This window comes from Eubalaena glacialis, chromosome 10 (genome assembly GCF_028564815.1).
Source record: "Eubalaena glacialis isolate mEubGla1 chromosome 10, mEubGla1.1.hap2.+ XY, whole genome shotgun sequence".
NCBI lineage: Eukaryota > Metazoa > Chordata > Mammalia > Artiodactyla > Balaenidae > Eubalaena > Eubalaena glacialis.
Genome location: NC_083725.1, coordinates 108,300,130 through 108,321,846, shown reverse-complemented (window position 1 = coordinate 108,321,846; position 21,717 = coordinate 108,300,130). Strand labels below are relative to the sequence as shown.

At 37.2% G+C, this 21,717-nt stretch overlaps 1 protein-coding gene across 2 annotated transcripts in view; it reads right to left on the bottom strand.

Moving 5' to 3' along the window:
• Nucleotides 1-21,717, bottom strand: part of CSTPP1 (centriolar satellite-associated tubulin polyglutamylase complex regulator 1) — a 190,863-nt gene that overhangs the window by 144,293 nt on the left and 24,853 nt on the right. For both annotated transcript variants that reach the window (XM_061201702.1, XM_061201703.1), the window contains exon 2: nt 9,776-9,878. In XM_061201702.1, the coding sequence (XP_061057685.1) occupies nt 9,776-9,878 (103 nt within the window). The remainder of the gene's footprint in view (nt 1-9,775; nt 9,879-21,717) is intronic.

Sequence of the window (21,717 nt, the reverse complement as noted above, 5' to 3'; positions counted from 1 at the left end):
TTAAAAATGGTACACGTTAAAAAAAAAAAAAAAGGTGGTTTTTACATCAAGTTTTCTATAATACCTTTTTTTCCTTACAGCAAGTTAGCGAATGTTCAGGGCAATTTGGACAGAGCTGCACAGTTCTCTAGGTTAAACCCCCTTGAGAGGGCACATATATTACATAGAAGGTGAAGTCTGAGAAGGTGCAGATGAGCAATTACCCTCACACATGTAAGCTGCAGCTTGTGTGGTGTAAATATACTGTCCCTGCCTGGACCTGCCCGTGTAACATTCTCTCTCTGGGCTCTGTGGTTTCTCAGTACATCCAACTGTTTGGAGGCTGGAGCTTGGCTCAGCAAGCACAGATAAACAGCTTCCTGGAGCAAGCTGCCAGCGTGACGAGCAATGACCTCAGCAGAGAACGTCTGCTTTTCATTACCCTGAGCACATCACTGTACTGCTAGAGCTAAGAGCAGGAACAATACAAGCTGGAGAGCCCTGACTAGCTCAGGTCTCCCATCACACCTTGAAGTTTTAAAATCTTGGCAGCCAGAGGAAAGAGGGTATAGACAGGAAGTGAGGAAATGGCTTTTTTGTGAAAGAAAAAAGAAAAGCTTTCTTAGGCTATTCTCCGAATAAACTAAATAATGAGTGAAGTGGCTAACACTAAATGGCTAATAGTCGTGCAGAAAATCATCAAACGTCTTTAATCTCCAAACAGTGCAGGGTAAGCAAAAAGTGTTACAGAAAACAAGACAGACTAAAAGTCCTCAAGATCTTCAACTTTGATACCATTTAAAGAGAAAGAAGAAGAAGAAGACTATCACTTTCCAAAAAAGCCATGAAGTAGGAGGGAAGGAAAAATCCCAGAAAACTGGAGCTAAAGGGGAATGAGAGTTGATGAAAATGAATTACATATAGTCAGATATTTTATACCTGTCATTTCAATAGATTTGCATAACAACCCTATGAGACAGGTATCTTCATCCCTAGCAATTGTTTTGACTTGGAAAATATAACACAAGGACCTTAACAAAGGCATTTGTTATTAATGCTATTTAATGACAAAGGGATAAATTCAAGGCTGCTTCTATGGCCACCCCAGAAATGGCATTACCTACTGTGGCAGCCCCAGAACTCAGTAATCCTGGAATGATGAGTCTTCAAATAAATTTACATGCTCATAACATTTTCTGATAAGGTAGTTTCTACCGTGCTGCTCAGAGCTGCATTTGTTAGTTGAAGAAAGAAATCACAGTTGTAGCCTCAGACAAGAACCTGGTTGGATATGACCCCTCTTGAAGGATCCTGAGAATTTGTTTTGTGGGGAAGTCGGAATGCAAAAATGCACCTGCCATGGGGCCGGAGGCTACGGACAGACAAACATCTTAGTAAATCATAATGACAGAGAGAAGCTTCATTTGACTTTCATTTCACTTTTCTCAGGGAAGAAGGACCTTTGTGTGGCTGCCAAAAATCTAACTGTCCATCCTCCTTCCCCTTTCTCCCCTCTGCCCCCATCCCAGTTCATTAACAACCCTCTGGTTAAAGGGGCCAGATTGTGTCATTCTTTCCTGCTCTCATGCCAGGCCTGTGCCGCCAGCACCACAGATCTTCGAGAGTTCTGAGCAAATTATGGAAGAAATTAAAAGCACTGATGAATTTAAATTGCTCTATTGTTGATGAGGTAAAGTTTCTTAACTTCTGATTAGCTATTTTACATTGCTAATAGCACTATTGTCATGTTACTTCAGATTTGTGTGTGTCTACCTGACTGCCAGAGGAGTACTCAGGGAATTATCAGAGTGGCAAGGAATATCAGGGCTTGGATTGGACCAAGTAAAGGTTCTTTATGTTATTTATAGATTAAAATACATCAAGTAATTTCTCTAAGGGGAAATATTTTAGTGTGGAGAATTATACCTAAAATTTATACTAGCTAGCTGTAAAAGCAGCTCCCATGAAAACAGAAATAATATCGCTGGGTCTTGAGAATACTTCAGCCAAGGATAGAGTTCCTTCATTTCCTCTTATTGAACAGTTTCACAACAGCTAAATTTCTCTTAAATTGTAGCAGGAAGGGGGTGGGGAAGTAAGGTCTTTCCTGACAGGGAGAATCTGGGCCCAATTATTACTTCCATAACCTTTGACTGCAACTTCTAAATGAGTCAGGGGACCAGTGGGCTGTGAAATGGCTTCCTCAGTTACCAGGTCAAGTGCTGCTGGATGGTTTCCTGTAATCAAAACATGAAGGGACTGAAGAAGAGAGATGGATTCTAAGCAAATAAGCAGCTTCTTATGTCCTCAATGAACCTGGATTTTTAAGTTTCAAAATAGATTTTGGTGACTCTCAACTCACCACTATGTTTCCCTGGTGTCCTTTTGCTATAAGATACCTCTGGTAATACGGAAAAGAACCAGAATCCTCTATAGATTTCACAAATGATGGCTTAACAGAAATGCCTGGGCCAATAACAGTGAGGATAGGATTGCTTCAGCTATGGCAAAATCTATTCCTGGCAATTATCTGAGTCTGAGAATCCAGATGTTGACAATGAAAAATGGATAATTTTCTGTTACAATGTGTCAACTCCAGCTAAGAACTGAACTATGGAAAAAAGATGGGGGTGAGGGGTAGGCCAGGAGAAGCATTATACCTTTTGAAGAAGCCAATGATAGGATTAGGCACCATTCCTTCACCATACCACATTTTGACTCAATTTAACAACAATAAATTGGGAAAACATGGAGCAGAAATGGCCCAGAGAAGTCTTAAGTCCACCCCTCATTCAAAGCTATGAGCCTGGAAATCAGTGAGTTCCTAGTTTGTTCTGATGTGTTTCTTGTTGCTCCAAATCCACTCCTCCGTTACCATGGGCACAAGAAGAACCCAAAACATTACTTAAATGCTGGGTGGTGGATAATCCTAAAAAATTTGCCAATTTTAGAACTGAAAGTTTACACCCTGACCGTTCTAGATTACTGAGGAGAGAAGTGGGTCATCTTTCATAGGGCTTAGAGCACCTGTTTTAAAAAAGAAGAAATAATACATATTTTATAATCATGCATTGTTTTCATTAAGTTACATTTTAAGTGATTTAAGAATATGCACTATTGGAATCTCCTTTTTTTCTCCAAGAGCGAATTAATGAAGTTCACATTTCATGGACTTATTCTAATTAAAACAATAAAAAAAGGAATTTGAGGCTGGTACCTTTTACTACAAGAGTATATAAAAAAGCATGCAAGTTCCCAACTGAATTCTGATAATTAATATGTATCACAATGGAATTATTAATGTTCTTTTTCCAAAGATTGATAAACACTTCCATCTCCATATTTATACTGTATATTAGATAATGCAAATAATTTTATGACTAATTATTTTATTATTTTTACTTATTATATATGAGCAGTGCATGAGGGAGGCCAATTACCTGTAAGATAGCTTTCTATGACTACTGCCTGTTAAGGGTATTCCACTCTGAGAAGCAGCACATAAAATCAATCAAATTATCTTTTTTGGACACAGAAAGCCGAGGTAATAAAGGTGGACAAAAAGAAGGTAGGTCATCTGAGCTGAGATAACTTATTGGCTCTCAAATGGGATGAGCCAGTCATTCCATGGGATAAGCCCTCAAATGCCATCTCCTCCAAGGGGCCTTCCTGGCCAACCTATGTATCACATTATCCTAGTTACTTCCTTGTTGTTTATCTTGTTACACTTATCAGCTGTGTAACCTAGGGAATGTTACTTTTGTGTGCCTGAATTTCCTAATGTATAAAATGAAGATAATAACTAATACTCCATCTCATAGTATTTTGAGAATTAAATGAGATAATACATGTTATATGCTTAGAGCCATGCCCAGCACATAGCAAGTATTTATTAACTATTAGCTATTGTCGTCATCGTCAGTTTACTTGTTTATTGACTATCTCCCTCACTAAACATCTAGGTTCATGAGGGTAATTACCTTATTTGTCTTGTTCACCACTATATCTTCTTCATTGCCAAATACACATTGGCACACAGTAGGTGCTCAAAAATAATTACTGAATGAATGAATTCATGAAGGAATGCTGTCTTATATTCTCACATATCCTTAAAAAAAACTTCCATCAATGAAGGATATCTGTATATGTACTTGCAACCAAAACAGTCATCATGAAAACTTCCCTAGGAAGCTAAAATCATCATTTAAAAAAAAACAAAAACAAGACACTTGATTATAAAAAAAGAGCCCTCCTGGGCCCACCAACCAAGACCACAGAGTATCATTCTTTTCTATATTAGTATGTGGAGGTCAAGCTCTCTGATGTCACAGTGTTGTAACTATCAATTTAGCCTGTGAAGAATGGTTCCCAATTGTGATAGGAATTCTCAGATTTCAGCCTGTTTTTCTCTCATCATTATTTTCCAATGTCCTAAAAACACACATTTCTCATTTTATCTTTACCACAAGAACCTGGTCACACTCTGCTGTGGTTTCTAAGTTACAGCTACTCTAGCCTCATTTTCTTGTCTGTACTTCTTCAGAGGTCCTGACCCCGTGCCGATACTTGGTCTATTCTTAGAGCGGCACCTCTAAATATTAATTCCTTTTACCTTTCATTGGTTGAAAGATGGCATTCAGAGGTAGAGGTTGCATACAACATGAAAGAAAATCCTATGGGATTTCGTATCCTTCTTTCAAGAGTGTCCAGAAGAATATGATCTGAAGAGCTCACAGTCTTGCAGACACACACACACACACAATACAGCTTAGCTACTCATGTTTTACAGCTTATCCAGATTTGCTGGAACAATCATGGATTTGTTGGAAAACACCAAGCACCAAGGAGTGACAGCACAGGTGAGAGGGCAAACCAATCCATAGAAGAAAATCAGGAGAAAAACCTTCCAAAAACAATTTTGAAGAGTATTTTTATCATTGTTTAAAGGTAAATTATCCACCATTAAATGTATGAAAATCTCAATGTCTGAACTTGAAACTGAGAGATGGAAGTGCACACTTAACACATTTAAAAAAAAATTATGTTTCCTATTGTTTAGAGACAGCTCCAATTGTATCCCCTCCAAAAGGACAATACAAAACATTTAAATGGCAATGAATTGAGGTCACCAGACAAAGCTATGTGATAAACTGTGTGAAGTACAGTTCATAAGGGAAATTTCAAAGAGTCCAGAAACCATAGCTAGAAGAGACCTCATATTATTATCTGGTTAGGTCTCCAGCAACATTAGGCATTATAGCGACTTGGAGACAGTACAGAATAGTGGCCTTTGTAATACTGCAGATGAGGCTTGGTTCCTAATTCTGTCATTTATTAGCTTGTGAACTTAAAGAAGCTATTTTAACTTTTCTGAGCCTCAGTTTCCTCATCTATAAAATAGAGATAATAATATTACCTACTTCAAAGAATTATAGTTGCTGAAACATAATATGAGTTTAATAAAACATTTTTTATTATAATATATAATTATTATGTTATTTTTATTAGCACATTAGACTTTATTATACCCATTTCACAGATGAGACAACTGAAGCCCAGAAAATTTCAGAGGGACTTCTCTGGTGGCGCAGTGGTTAAGAATCCACCTGCCAATGCAGGGGACATGGGTTCGATCCCTGGTCCGAGAAGATCCCACATGCCACAGAGCAACTAAGCCAGTGTGCCACAACCACCGAGCCGGCGCTCTAGAGCCTGCAAGCCACAACTACTGAAGCCTGCGTGCTCTAGGGCCCACGTGCCACAACTACTGAGCCCGCGTGCTGCAACTACTGAAGCCTGTGCGCCTAGAGCCCAAGCTCCGCAACAAGAGAAGCCACCGCAATGAGAAGCCCGCGCACCTCAAAGAAAAGTAGCCCCCGCTCACTGCAACTAGAGAAAGCCTGTGCGCAGCAACGAAGACCCAACACAGCCAAAAAAAAAAAAAAAAGAAAGAAAGAAAATTTCAGAAATTTGCCCAAGATTATGGAGTGAGGACTTATAAGGATAGGAGCTCTTTTTCTTCCCAGGGCAGAGCTCTTTTCACTTCATTATGCTTCTATAAATCAATACAAAACTGAGGTCTGCGAAAGAAAGATTTTTAGTAGATAAATTCACAATCAAAGGAAAATCAGGAACTTCTACCATTCAGGTCTCCTTGTCTACCAAATACTACTTCCTATTCAATCACATATGCACATCTTTCAAGTTGAGTTTTGTTTTTTTTGTTTTTTTTTTAAAGGATTTTGGAGCTTTGATGCTGGCTCACCTCTTAAAATAACTTGCCTCAGGCCAATATGGTGTTTTAGAGTTATAGAAATGTCAGGTAGAATGGCCATTACCAAAAAATCTAGAAACAGAAACAGTAAATGCTGGAAAGGGTGTGGTGAAAAGGGAACCCTCCTGCACTGTTGGTGTGAATGTAAATTGATACAACCACTACAGAGAACAGCACGGAGGTTCCTTAAAAAACTAAAAATAGAACTACCATATGACATAGCAATCCCACTTCTGGGCATATACCCTGAGAAAACCATAATTCAAAAAGAAACATGCACCACAATGTTCACTGCAGCACTATTTACAATAGCCAGGACATGGAAGCAACCTAAATGTCCATCGACAGATGAATGGATAAAGAAGATGAGGCACATATATACAATGGAATATTACTCAGCCATAAAAAGAAATGAAATTGAGTTATTTGTGGTGATGTGGATGGACCTAGAGTCTGTCATACAGAGTGAAGTAAGTCAGAAAGAGAAACACAAATACTGTATGCTAATGCATATATATGGAATCTAAAAAAAAAAGGAAATGGTACTGATGCGGCAGGGCAGGAATAAAGACATAGACATAGGGAATGGACTTGAGGACACGGTGGGGGGGCTTGGGAGGGGGAAGCTGAGGCGAAGTGAGAGTAACATCGACATATATACACTACCAAATGTTCAATAGCTAGTGGGAAGCAGCAGCATAGCACAGGGAGATCAGCTCGGTGCTTTGCGATGACCTAGAGGGGTGGGATAGGGAGGGTGGGAGGGAGGCTCAAGAGGGAGGGGATATGGAGACATATGTATGCGTATGGCTGATTCACTTTGTTGTACAAAAGAAACTAACACAGTATTGTGAAGCAATTATACTCCAATAAAGATCTATTTTAAAAAAAGTCAGGTATGTGCCATTCACATAGATTATGTAATTTTTAGTTTTCTAAGGACAAGAAACTGCTCACTTGTCAACTAGATTTCTATCAGCACTGTGGAAAAAAGTCTTAAGATTTTTTTTCCAACAGTGTACTGCTAGATAAAAGCTATAGTCAATAGCATTTGGAAACAGTTATAAGCCTTACTAGAGTTCAGTATTAGTTACATAGACCAGTGGGTTCACTTTTGGAGTGCTATATACATGGTATACAGCTTCTTTTTTTTTTTTTTTTTTGGCCGTGCCGCGCGGCATGTGGGATCTTAGTTCCTGATCAGGGACCTAACCCATGCCCCCCTATAGTGTAAGTGCAGAGTCCTAACCACTGGACCGCCAGAGAATTCCAGTATACAGCTTCTTAAATGGCAGGATATAGAACTTTATCAAAAAGAATCAAAAAAAAAGAGAGAAAGAACAAGAGATGGTCCTTATTCATAATAAGACCAAGAATAAGAGTGGATAGTATGCAATAACCTAAAATACAGATACAGCTGTAGATTCAACATTTACCTAACACCTATCATATAATAAGCATCATGCCAGGTATTGGGAATACAGGGATGAAGAAGAAATGATGCCTACCCTCAAGGAACCAGCACAGTAGGGAAAAGACTTATAAAGGAGATGGGGGAGGGGGAATAGAGTAAAATGAAAAAAGCCAGGAAGAAGCATTGTCCCCAGAAGAATCATATTTCATTTGGCAAGGAGCCTCAAGGGTGCTCGTACAGATTAAATAGCCTAGAAACTTGACCCCTAGGCTTGTCAGTTCTGTAAAAGCAAGCAAGGCTATTCAATCTCAGTCTTTATTCCCAGCCCACCTCATTTGCTTCAGCCCATACCTCGAGAACAAGTGAGATTCCTTGCTCTACTTCACCCTCCTTTAGAAGACTGGGAGAAGAGAAGGGACCAGCTCTGATCCTGGAAAGCCTGTTTTTCCCAGCAACTTGAAATTCCAATCCATAAGAAATCTAGATTTTGTTTTCAAGACTTACAGCTCAGCAAAAGAGCTAGGGGGAGTCAAGAACCCCCTAACAGCAACCCAAGTTAAGGCCATTAGAAGAGATGTCTGATCTTCAAGGAACCTCTGGAGAACAGAAAGGAAAAAAAAATTGTTTTCAAGGAGGATGGACTTGAGCTCATGATGCACCATAAGTAGAAGCCTATAAGAGGCTATTCTTCCTTTTTTAGAATGCTTACAATAAACCAGAAAAAAAGGAAAAAGAAGACAAATGATTATATAAATATGTTGGCATTTTGGTAATAAAAATAATCTTTTGTATTTCTTTAGCATATCCTTTCATGAAGACCAAGGTATTTTAAACTGATTATTTCATTCAGCCTAAAAACAGTTCTGTGATACCAAAAAGAAAGAAATAGGTAAGAGAGATTAAGAGGTACAAACTTTCAGGTGCAAAATAAATGACTTATGGGTATGAAATGTACAGTGTGGGGAATATGGTCAATAACTATGTAATACCTAAAAAAGAAACAAAAACAAAAAACTATGAATATCTTTGTATGGTGAACTATCATAACTAGACTTATTGCAGTGATCAGTTTCAAATGTACAGAAGTATCAAATCACTATGTTGTGTAACAGGAGCTAACAGTGTTATAGGTCAATAATTCAAAAACAAACTCATAGAAAAAGAGATCAGATTTCGGGTCATCAGAGGTGGGTGGGGGATAGGAGGAATTGGATAAAGGCAGTCAAAACTTCCAGTTATAAGATGAAGTTATAAGATAAACAAGTACTAGGGATGTAATAATGTACAAGATGATAAATATAATTAACACTGCTGCATGTTACAAATGAAAATTGTTAAGAGAGTAAATCCTAAGAGTTCTCATCAAAAGAAAAAAGTTTTTTCTATTTCTTTAATTATCTATCTATATAAGATGATGGATGTTCACTAAACGTATTATGATAATCACTTCATGATGCATGTAAATCAAATCATTATGCCGTGCACCTTAAACTTAGACAGTACTATACATCAATTATATCTCAATAAAACTTGAAGAAAACAATTTTTTAATAAATTAAAAAATAATCATTTTGACTTTTACACACTCCAAGCATACTTTATAAAGAAACACTACTCCTCAAAGATATAATCTGTGAAAGATGTCCTGCCTCTAGAAATAATCTTAAATCATTAAGTGATTGACACAGCATCCTGTAGAAAGAAAACTGCAGAGGAATGTCATCCTAAGCATTTCCATGAAAAAAGCCAGCCAAGAAAAACACAGGCTAAAGGAACACTGACTAAAGGAAATCAGAGTGAATATTCTGAATAACAGGGAAAGTTAAAAATTATAAGAGGAACCTAAAAAAACAGATCTAATAGATCAAACAAGCAGTAGTTGAACTTTTATAGTTATCACCACTCATGAGACTTATCATTGGACAAAACTAGCTGCACGAAAGGCATGTTCCAAAACCTGTTTGGGCAGCCCTCAATCAGTCTACCAAAACTAAGCATTCACTGCCACTACATAATCAGCATTGCCCTGCTCTACTTTTCATGCATCTTGCCTGCTTCCAAAAGCCTCCTCTGGGCCCACGCTATAGGCAAAGCACTCATGTACTTACTATTCAGTGAAGAACCTGGCAATGCCATATTGGCTAATATCTTCCTTGTTCTCTAGCAGCTGGCATACTGCATCCTCCATGTATGTGAGGACGTGGCGCTGGGCTACAAAAAAAAACAAAGAGAGAAAGAGAAAGTGAGAGGGATACAAAAAAAAAAGTCCTTCCAATCTCAGTAGGCCACGAAAGTCAATCAAGGTGTTGGTTCTGTTCTAGGAAGTGGACTGGAATAGGCAAACCAAACTTGCTGGCCCTAACTGAGCTAGTCTCAATGGGTAGAATGGGAGACGCTGTAGAACATAACCTATTGCCATGTGATTGGCTGTTAGTATTAATATCAACTCTTCACTCTTCATTTCAGTGATTAGCGTGAGGAGCTTTAGCACCATTTAGCAGATACACCTGGGAATTCTTTCTTCCTACCTCCTTCCACCCTCTTCCAATTCTGCATGTCCCAGAAATTTATCCCAGGGAGTAATGATTCTATGCCTGAAACATGGATGATCTGACTGCAAGGAAAACTCAATTCTTTAATTAAAAAAAAGTCACTGAAAAAGTTTAAGGACCATGAAGATTTCAGTAAAGTTGTCATAAGTTATTAACCTTGGTAAATAATAAGACCATGAAATCTGTGTGGCCCAATTTATCAGAAATCATGTTTTCTACATTTGTTGTGACGGGTAAGTGTGTGACTTAATCATGGGCTTGTAATACAGGGTGTGATGAGTATTAGAATTAGACAGACCTGGGTTGGAATCATGACTCTGTCTGATAGCTTAATCTTGGATAGTTATTTAATCTGCACCTGTTTTCTTCTTTATCAAGTGTGGAAAGAAACATTATTTAATTTAATTAATTAATTAATTTATAAATTGAAGTATAGTTGATTTACAATGTTGTATTAGATTCTGGTGTACAACAAAGTGATTCAGTTATATATATATATATATATATATATATATATATATATATATATATGTTCTTTTTCATATTCTTTTCCACTATAGGTTATTACAAGAGATCGAATATAGTTTCCTGTGCTATACAGTAGAACCTTGTTGTTTATCTATTTTATATATAGTAGTTTGTATTTGCTAATTCCAAACTCCTAGTTTATCCCTTCCCCCTTCCCCTTTGGTAACTGTAAGTTTGTCATCTATGTCTGTGGGTCTGTTTCTGTTTTGTAAATAAGTTCATTTGTATCATAATTTATTTTATTTTTATTTTTTTTTATATTTATTTATTTATTTTTTGGCCACATTGGGTTTTCGCTGCTGCATGCGGGCTTTCTCTAGTTGCCGCGAGCGGGGGCTACTCTTCGTTGCGGTGTGCGGGCTTCTCATTGCGGTGGCTTCTCTTGTTGTGGAGTATGGGTTCTAGGTGCACGGGCTTCAGTAGTTGTGGCACGTGGGCTCAATAGTTGTGGCTCGTGAGCTCTAGAGCGCAGGCTCAGTAGTTGTGGCGCACAGGCTTAGCTGCTCCCTGGCATGTGGGATCTTCCCGGACCAGGGCTCGAACCCATGTCCCCTGCATTGGCAGGCGATTCTTAACCACTGCACCACCAGGGAAGTCCCTGTATCATATTTTAGATTCCACATATAAGTGATGAAAGAAACATAATTTAATTCTTTCTCAGAACATGGTCAATCAACTTCTTGATCTGAATCACTTGAGACACCCTGTTAAAATACAGATTGATCATCTGACAATATCTCAGGTCTTGGTGACCTTAAAATTCTAACTGGAGCCCAGTAATTTTTAACAGGTACCCTTGATGTTTCTGATGTAGTTTAAGAATCACTGGTTAAGAACTTGGGCTTTGGAGTTCTAAGACACTTGAGTTCCATTCTCAGCCCCACCAAATCCTAGCTGTGTGACCTTGAGCAAATTATTCTGCAAGCCTATTTCCTGTGGATAATAATACCGTTACTATTCATAAACCACAATACCTGGTTTTCTTGATAATATATTTTATTAAAAGCCTATGTCAAAGGGCTATTGGAGGTTTACTTCAGTAATACAGCAGAGCTTCTAATATAGCAGGTGCTCACCAAATGCTTGTTCCCCTTCCCTGAGTTTTGTCTTTAGGTATAACAGTGGTATCCTGACACACTTCACATAGAAACTTCCAATTCAGTATTTCCATTTACCATCCTATTTTTTTTTAAAAAGCAAAACAAACAAAACAACTTTCGTCTGGAACAGTAAGAACAAAAAACCAAAAGTAATAAATATCCTGCCAAAAAGCAGTTCCACAAAGTTGCTACTGAGATGGGCATTTGCCTCTTACACATTTTCATCCTTCAGGAAAATATGAAAGAATTACCTAAAATTTGTAAAAATAGGTACTTCAAAAAAACATTCCTGAAGTCCTGGTAGTTTAGTGAGACTTATAAAGCAAATAAGTTTATCTACCCAAGCTGTACTCAAGTGAGTCTTTATTTGACAGTGGTTACCTAAAGTTTCACCATGTTTACACCAGCCTAAAGTCCAGATGAATGACATGTTTACATTCCATGACTTATTCTATCAATATGAGTGCTTCCCAAAGCTAACAACTATCAGCTACCACAAACATTCTCTAACCCTGACCCCAGAAAAAGATGTGAAAACAAAACCAGTGCTTCATCAACAGTTCATCCAACTGGAAAACTATTTCGCTAAGAAATGGCCAAAACTGACAGTGAAGTCATGAGATAATACATGACAATCTCTTGGGACTTCCCTGGCAGTCCAGTGGTTAGGACTCGGTGCTTCCACTGCTGTTGGCCCTGGGTTCAATCCCTGGTCGGGGAACTAAGATCCTGCAAGCCACGTGGCATGGCCAAAAAAAAAAAAAGACGATTTCTGGCATTAATTGTTTTATAATTAAGCATATATGAAATTGGGAAGAAAAAATGGCCAAACCAACATTAAAATCAGGTATACGTTCACCTCTGAGTTTCCTTCCCTTATTCCACTCACTTATCCTGGTCTTACAAAAAGATTTCTTCCTTGGGCTATATAGGCTTTTATGACTTAGATCTACCTAAGGCTACTACAAGACTAGGGGTTTTTTTTGTTGTTGTTTTTTTGTTTTGTTTTTCGGTTTGGTTGTTTGTTTTGTTTTTTGATGGTAGAAATGAAAGAGCTCTACTTAGAAGCAAATCCTGTTGCTTCTCCTCCCTAGCTCCAGGGACTAAAAGTCAATGTGAAAGCTCTTTAAGGGAGAAATGTTTTCAGAGCAGTTAAAATCAAAGTACTTTCGTCCTCCTCAAAAAAAGGAGGACTTTTCTGGAAAACAGACTTTGCATGAGGAAAAAAAAAAAAAGCAGGGGGGGAGAGGGGAAGGAAAAAAGAAAACAAATATAAATAAAGGACTATACCTATTTAACATTCAGCTACCGACCAGACATTTAGAGTTTAATATTACATGTAATAATGATAATAACAGCTCTACCAATTTTGAGCACCTGTGCAACTTACTGAACAACAATGGGCCAAAGACTGTGCTAATTGTTTTACATGCATGATTTTATTTAGTCTTCACAACAATCCTATGATAGATATTTTGATCATGTTTCTGTTTTACAAATGGAAGAACTGAGATTTATAGAATTAAAGTAACTTGCTCAAGATCACACAGCTAGTGAGAAGAGAAGCCAAGATTCAAACCAAGGTGTGTCCTACCAAGAACCCATGCTCTTAACACTATATACCACACTGCCTCATCACTGAATCAGTTTTAGAAATAAACATGATCTTCATTTTACACAGAGCACAAAAGCAGGGGTGTATGTTGACAGTAAAATCATCTGAGAGATGTGGTCCACTTGTGTCCACGTGAATTCATATGTGTGTATGTGAGTGTGTATGTGTATATCCTGTCCCCACCTGCATAGGTATGCATGCTAATCAGCATTTGTGTGAAGTTAAAACTTGTCCCCAAATTTCAAAGTTTCTTACAAAGAACCACCCCACCACAAAGTATTCACCCCACCCATTCCTAGTTCGGAAAGTAGAAACAGAAAGCCCTAGTGCTCTTTTCATCTGTGGGTGAAGCGAAGGAGCTAAGAAGAGCCAGCAGAGGTAGGAAGAAGTTCCTCCCTGAGAATTTCACACAAGCCAAGTGCAAAGAGCTCTCTCTAAATTGCTGCTCCCTAGTGGTTTCCTTCATGTGCAGCTCTTAACACTCCAATGTTCCTTCTGTGGTTAAGGGTACCACCCAGCCACGGAAAATCCTTGTACTTTACCAAACTTCAGCGAGACAGAAGTTCAAAGCTCTTGTCTGGCAATAAAACATGGAGGGTGTCATTTCATGTTATTTTTTAAATGCAAAAGAATAAGCTTTAATTTATGTGAATGATTAAAGAATAAAAACTGCACACCTGCACCCCTGGAGGGCAAAGATATCTGGGCACCTTAGCTGCCCTCTTGGAAAAGGAAAAACATTTCAGATTGGCTTTTCCTCTTCTGCTTTGCTGTGATTTCCACAAGACCAGGATTAAGTTTTCTGACATGAACCAATATGCTCTACTGTTCTGAAATCCACACTAAGGCCCAAGAGTCCATGTCTTGCTCAGAAAGCATCACTCACAAGGTTCATATAAAGATCATACAGTGTTTACTTATCTTTTACTTAGATATTTCAGTGCAGTGTACTGAAGCTATAAGTGCTTATCTCAGACTGCACTGAAATATCTAAGTAAAAGATAAGTAAATACTGTATGATCTTTATATGAACCTTACGAGTGAAAGCAACTGTGGATCAGAAACTTCTTGGTTCTCCGTTGAATCACCTCCTGCTGATCACTTAATCTCTATATACCACAGTCACTCTTGCTATAAAATGGGTATGACACTAAGAATATGTCTAATAATAAACTGCTTCTTTAGAATACATTTGATATACACAGAAGGTAACATGTTAATGATTATGTTATTATTGCTACATACTAATTTTACAGATTAAAACAACATAGCAATTTATTGCAATGGTTAAGAACATGGGCTCTGGAGTCAGGCTGACCTGGATTTGATTTCTAGCTCTGGTACTTATTAGCTGTGTGACTTGAAGCAAATTACCTAATCTCTCTGCCCTTTTCTGTAAAATTGGGAAATAATACCTACCACCTAAGGTTGTAGTGAGGAGTAAATAAAATAACTTATGTAATAATCTTAGCATAGTGCTTGGCACATAGTAAATATGCAATAAACAGTAGCTATTATGTTTATTATTGTTGTTTTATTACCGTTGTTACTACATATCCCTCCCAGACCTCACAACTCACAAGACATTGGGTTTCAACATTAATGAACACCAAGAGGCCAACCTACTATAGCCCCCTACTCACTTATTTAAAGTTCTGCTCATCTAACCAAGGATGTTTACAGATTATCTTCAAGGATTCCTGGGCTATATAAAACCCTACACATATGATAATACACATAATCTATACCCATTTCAGCTATAGCCTTTAAACTTGTGGGAAGCATTCACTTATTGTTAATTACTCAGGAGGCTCTAATTTATACGGGTAAAGTCCAAAACTGTTTCTTTTTACTCTCTTCCCAAGCATAAATACCATCAAAGCATTAGCTATTTATTTTGCAAGTAAATGATAAGGGGTCCCATTTGAAAATTTTTGCTTGACAGGCTACCTACATCATTTAGACCACTCATTTTATTATATTATTATTTTATACAGAGCCCCTGTATTAGAATAAACGAGTTTCCCTAGAAAATATTCTCATGAATTACAATATGTGATATTAATAGATACACGAACAAGAGCAGTGTAAGTGAAAAGCAGAGCATATACACATATTCAACTTTAAATCTGACTTTCTTCTCCCTTACCAGAGGCCTTTTGAGACACATTTTTGTCTTTGAAGCCTCTTGAGATTTAGATGCTGGCTGGCACAAATAAGTGCTGAATTAAATTAAGACTGCTCTCTGAGATTAGAAAAGTAACCCTGTTAACCAACGACCTGTCATGTAAACTGTTTAGAAGCTTCAAGTTTAGTATCATATATAAATCACTAACACGATATAGCATTTGATCTTGTGAAGTACATATAGATAGCTTAATGGTTTAAAAAGTTAATAAACCTCTAAAACTAATTATTTACATCCTCCATCTTTACTGGTATGTCCTGATCCAGGGACACAGTATGTCCTGGTAAAATATTTTATCACCCATACAAGACCATCTTTGATCTTAGACCACACTAGATCAATTTCCTTTGACCAAAGGAGATGGGGAAATGAGGAAAACCAGCACATGCAATACTTATACAACCCAGTGAGGTAGGAAATAGACTTTTTTGAAGCTCAGAGAGGTTAAGGAACCTGCTCAGTCTTAAAAAATGGCTGAGCTAGAATTCAAACTTAAGATTTAACTCCAAAGCCCATGCCCTTCCACTTCAACCCTAGCTCTCAAAAACAAAAACAAAACAAAATAAGAAAAAGCCAAGAACCTACAATGTGTCCCATTTTACACTGTATTATCTAGAAAACACTGGCTCTCCATTGTTAATACTAGAAAAGAAACTTCAATTGGTAAATCGGATAAAGTATTGGCATGATCTTTAAACTTAAAAAAATGTTTATTTATAATTACATATTTAATTATTTTTAAAGATTCAAACAATATAGAAAAAGTTAAAAACCAATCCCAGTTCCCAATCAGTTGGGTACTCATACTTTAAAAAATATATAAACACAGTTTGTGAGCTTGGTTTTGTTTTTAAGTAAATGACATATACTTTTCTGTACCTTACTATTTTCACTCAACCATGTTTGGAAATCTTTTATGAAACAATATGGAACCAACTTATTTGCCAATGGTAAATACTTCTCTATTGATAAATACTCAGGTTGTTCCCACATTTTCACTATAGCAAACTGTGCTGGGTTGAACATTCTTGTACTTGTTTTCCTGTGCATACGTGCAAGAGTTTTTCTAAGGCAGATATCTCAGAATGGAATTGACATGTCACAGAATGCACATATCCTCATAGTTTTTTTTTTTTTAGTTTTATTGAGAAACAATTGACATACATTACTGTGTAAGTTTAAAGAATACAGCATAATTGCTTGATTTACATATACTATGAAATGATTATCGCAATAGGTTAAGCTAACATCCATCTTCTAATATAGATACAATAAAAAGAAAAGAAAGAAGAAAAGAAAAAAAGAAAAATTTCTCCTTGGATAAGAGCTCTTGGGATCTACTCTCTTAACAACTTTCCCATGCATCATACAGCAGTGTTAACAACAGTCATCATGCTGTACTTAACATCCCCAGGACTCATTTACCTTATTCCTGGAAATCTGCACCCTGTCCTACCATCACCCCCACCATCCTCCTATTCTCCCTCCCCCAACCCTCTGCCTCTGGCAACCACATGTCTGATCTCTTTTTTCAGAGTTTGGTGGGTTTTTTTAGATTCCACATATAAGTGAGATCATAGAGTATCTGTCTATCTCTTTCTGACTTATTTCATTCAGCATAATGCCTTCAAGGGCCATCCATGTTGTTGCAAATGGTAGGATTTCCTCATTTTTTATGGCTGAATAATATTCCAGTGTGTGTGTGTGTGCGTGTGTGCGTATTTTTTCCACAACTTCTTTATCCATTCATCCATCAATGGACACTTAGGTTGTTTCCCTATCTTGGCTATTGTTAAGTATGTTGCTATGAACATGGGGATGTAGGTACCTTTTCCATTTTGTGCTTTTGTTTCCTTTGGATATATTCCCAGAAGTGGAATTGCTGGATCACATGGTAGTAGTTCTATTTTTAATTTTTTGAGGATTCTCTGTACTGTTTTCCATAGTTGCTGTACCAACTTACAATCATAACAACAGTACACAAGAATTCCCTTTTTTCCACATCTTCATGTTTACTAGATATACACAGTTGCTTTACAAAGGGTTATTCCAATTTATACTCCTCCCCACCATAAGAAAATCTGTTTTCACTATGACTGTTTTCACTAAGGCTTTGTGATTTTTGCCAATTTAACAGTTATAAAATAGTTTCTCACTGTTGTTTTAATAGTTTAGTCTTCTTAATTACTTAATTAAATAAAGTTAAGCATATTTTCATGGTTACTTTATTTCTCTTCTGTGAATAATCTGCTAATATCCTTTGCCCATTTTCCTCTCTGGTTGTCTTTTTTCTTTCTTGATTTGGAGGTTTTTCTAATTCTCTATATGTGCAAATATGGGTTTTCTACCTTATGGGTTTTCTTTTCATTTGTTTATGGTACCTTTCATTGCACAGAAGTTTAAAATGTTGATATAATCAAAAGTATTTATCTGTGCCCTTTGTGCTTTGCATCTTGTTCAAACAGGCCTTCTGTACTCCAAGTGTATAAACCTATTACCCTATATTTTGTTCTGGTATGATATTTAATTTAAGCTAATTACGTCCCTTACCAAAATTGTGAGTTCACAATTAACATGGTCAGTATAATACAAAAAGAAATTTAAGACTTGTGGTGGAGAAAAATAAAGTAAAAGTGTTAACCCAAAATCAAGCTTCTCTAAACACTAACTAGCTCTGAATATAAAACAGCTGCATGTCAAGTTTAACTTTGGGCCCCCAGAAAAAAACTGTAAATGAATCACAACTTGCAGATCAATATCTTGAGAAATAGCCTTTATATAAATGCAGGAGGCCTCCCTCTTTTAATAGCTCTTGATCATTACAGAGTTTGCTTAATGGTAGCTAAACCTATAAATATAATAAAATGACAGCCAACATTTATTAAGCTCTCTATGCAAGACAGCGTTCTAAGCATTTTATAGGTAATAATTCATTTACTGCTCACAACAATCCTATGAGATGGGTACTTTTATTATATTTCCATTTTACAGGTGAAAAAAGTAAGACTCGGACATGTAATTTACCTAAAGGTTAAAGGGCTGGTAAGCAGCAGAGACAGGATTTGAATGCAGGCCTTTGGTCTGCACTACACTATATTGCAGCCCTTAAAGAGCTATGGAGCATATGTATCAAGTGGAATTTTCTAAGAACAAATGTACAAATTAAGGAAAGATCTTTTACATTAACAGTTATAAAACAGACAAAGCTAATACACTGCATTTGGACACCCAAACCACCACAGTGCTGCTATACAGCTAGTCAAACTCAAATACTAAAAGATAAGCCAGGAGCAAAGAAAGCATTACACATATGTTAACATCACCTGTGACAACCAGAAAACAAGAGGTGACTAAAGGTCTTTATGTAAAGTAGAAGACAAAAAACTAAAGTCTACTTCCTTCAACCAACGGTGGTATTGTACAAGTTAACAGCTGAGTCCCTTGACATTCAAACAGTTTCTAGTCAACCATTAATCCTCCCCTCTCCCTTCTCCTTCCTAAAACTGGTGGGGTTTTTTTTGCGGGGGTGGGGGGGAGAGGGGCAGATGTCAATTAAGGCTAAGTACTTAAATCTTATTGCTTCAGTATTTCCAGCCTAAATCTCATAATACAGAATTAGTACGTTTGAGTCTTGCAATTTCAAGTGCCAGAAACTACAGAAATCTTTTTTCTTTTTTTTTAAGGAAGCTATTACAGAGATCCAAACTTAAAGCACTCAGATAGCTGACCATAACAAAATGCACTGCCTAAATGCAGAGAAATCTAAAGTAGCACTTAAGTTTCCCACAGTTATGATCTATGGGACACATGAAGAATCCAAGTATTGTCATGCCAAAAGCTTTGCAAAAATAGTTACTGATAGAGCAGTATAGTTATCAAATCAACTCCATAAACATTCACAATACCATTTTCCAGAAAGCACCATGAGTTAAAAAAAAAAAACCCTATAAATTGACAAACATGGAGCAAATCATAATGTCATGATGTGCTACTCATAATGTCATGTCAGGCAGGGAAGTATTAATGTTATAGGGTGAAAATTAATTGTGCTACATAGTCATTAAAGGTTGTAGCCTTTGTGGCAAACCATGCATTTACAGATTATCAGCAATTATGTTTGGTAATATGCAATTTAACTATGAATATACAGATTAGTGATATTAATGCAGCAAGGTACTAATGCAACAACTTATCAATTACTTGACATTTTACATTCAAACTATTTCATAAAAATTAGTTGGCATTCACAATAACTCATAAAACAGCAACAGGGTCTCATTTAATCTAGTGGCAGAAAGATACAGAAGAGTTCTAATTAAAGGCAGCTGAAAACTCATGGGCTTAGAATTCCCAATCTTCTCTCTTCTGATTGATACTGCTTCTGTATGAAGGTGGAGATTCTTTTTCAAATGAGAGTCTCACATGTCATATCCCCACTCAGAACTATGTCTACACCCTGCTTATGGGATATGGCTATAATAATGCTCAATAATCCCTTTGAGTTTCTATTTTTGTTATGAAAGTAAAGGATGCTAACACAGATATTTATAGATGCCTAGAGGCCTAGGCCAAAGTGCACAAAAGTCATATGTGGTGAATGACTGGAACAGCATAGGCTAGACAGAGAGGCCCTAGTTTAGTTTACACAGAAAATTCATGCCATCATTTAACATATCATCTAAATTAATGGTGTGGGGACTTCCCTGGTGGTCCAGTGGTTAAGGGTCCACGCTTCCACTGCAGTGGGGGCAGGTTCGATCCCTAGTCAGGGAACTAAGATCCCACATGCCACATGGCACGGCCAAAACTAAATTAATTAATTAAACTTTTTTTTAAATGAAAAAAAAATAAATGGTGTAAAACACCAAAGTGCCCTATAAAAATATGCTTTGGATCTATTTTACCAGAGCCACATAATTTTTGACTTATTACTCAAATGAGTAATCGAATGTTGGAATGTTGCAATGTCCAAGCCTACCTTTCCTGCCAGGCTCAACTCAAATGCCACCTGGTCAGGAAGCTTTCCCTGATTATCTCCCAGCCAGAAACAACCTTCCTTTTCCTGAACTTCCTAAATACCTATTTTAAATATTTCCAATGGCACTTTCTACTTTGATATAGAGTTATTTCTGTTACACGTGTTACCTCCTTTGTTAGACTTCCTGCTCCTTAAAGACAGATAGGTACCATAACTCATTTGTCTTTTATCCCCTGTAACACTCAGGATCATTCAGTGTCTTCCACATACCAGTCATTCAAATATTTACTGAATGAGTTCATAAAATGTATCACTATTTATAAACTGTGGTGTTATTCTTTATTCAACTCAACCATTTCAGGACTGTGCCTTCCAGGTGGGAAACACTAAGTGCCAAAACACATTCTGTTACAATATTAGAGTTCTTACAGGAAGCCATTTTTGTCCTGTTCTCAACCCTTCTTTCTGTTGCCTTTTTACTGTTCTGTCTCTCTATTCCAGTGAGAAAGTACTTGTCTCTTCTATTGTTACCAAGAGCCTCATTATGTTCAAGGTAAAGTGAAAAAATGCATTCGATGCAATTACCAGTTCCTCACAAATTTGGGGGCTACTTGTCATTTCAACATTCAACACTTGAATAAAAGAAAGTCCAAATTCTTTTCACTCCCAAGAACTATTTTCTTTTTTTCTTTCAGACAAAATGGAAGCACACAGCACAGGAAGCAGTTCTCAGTAAGCCACCGTTCATAAACAGCTTTGCTCAAAGCGTAACAAAGGTTCTGTTGTGCTCTTGCGTGGCAGGGCCAGTAAGCAGCAGGGGCAGATGAACTCTTTAAGAAACAAAGGTCCTGTCTTCATGCAAATGTTTGCATTAATAAAAAATGAAGGAAAAGATATAGAAAATGCAGGCTAGCTGGACATAATGGGTCTCTAAACGGGAGGTTTTTCACATTTTTCAGGCGGAGTCAGCAGGTCTTTTAAAAACTTTGTCATTCTGAACATTTCACAGACATCACAAGAAAGACATGCAAATAACAGAAGCAAATCAAAGGACATCCCGCTGCTCTACTGGCGCCTCCCTCATCCATG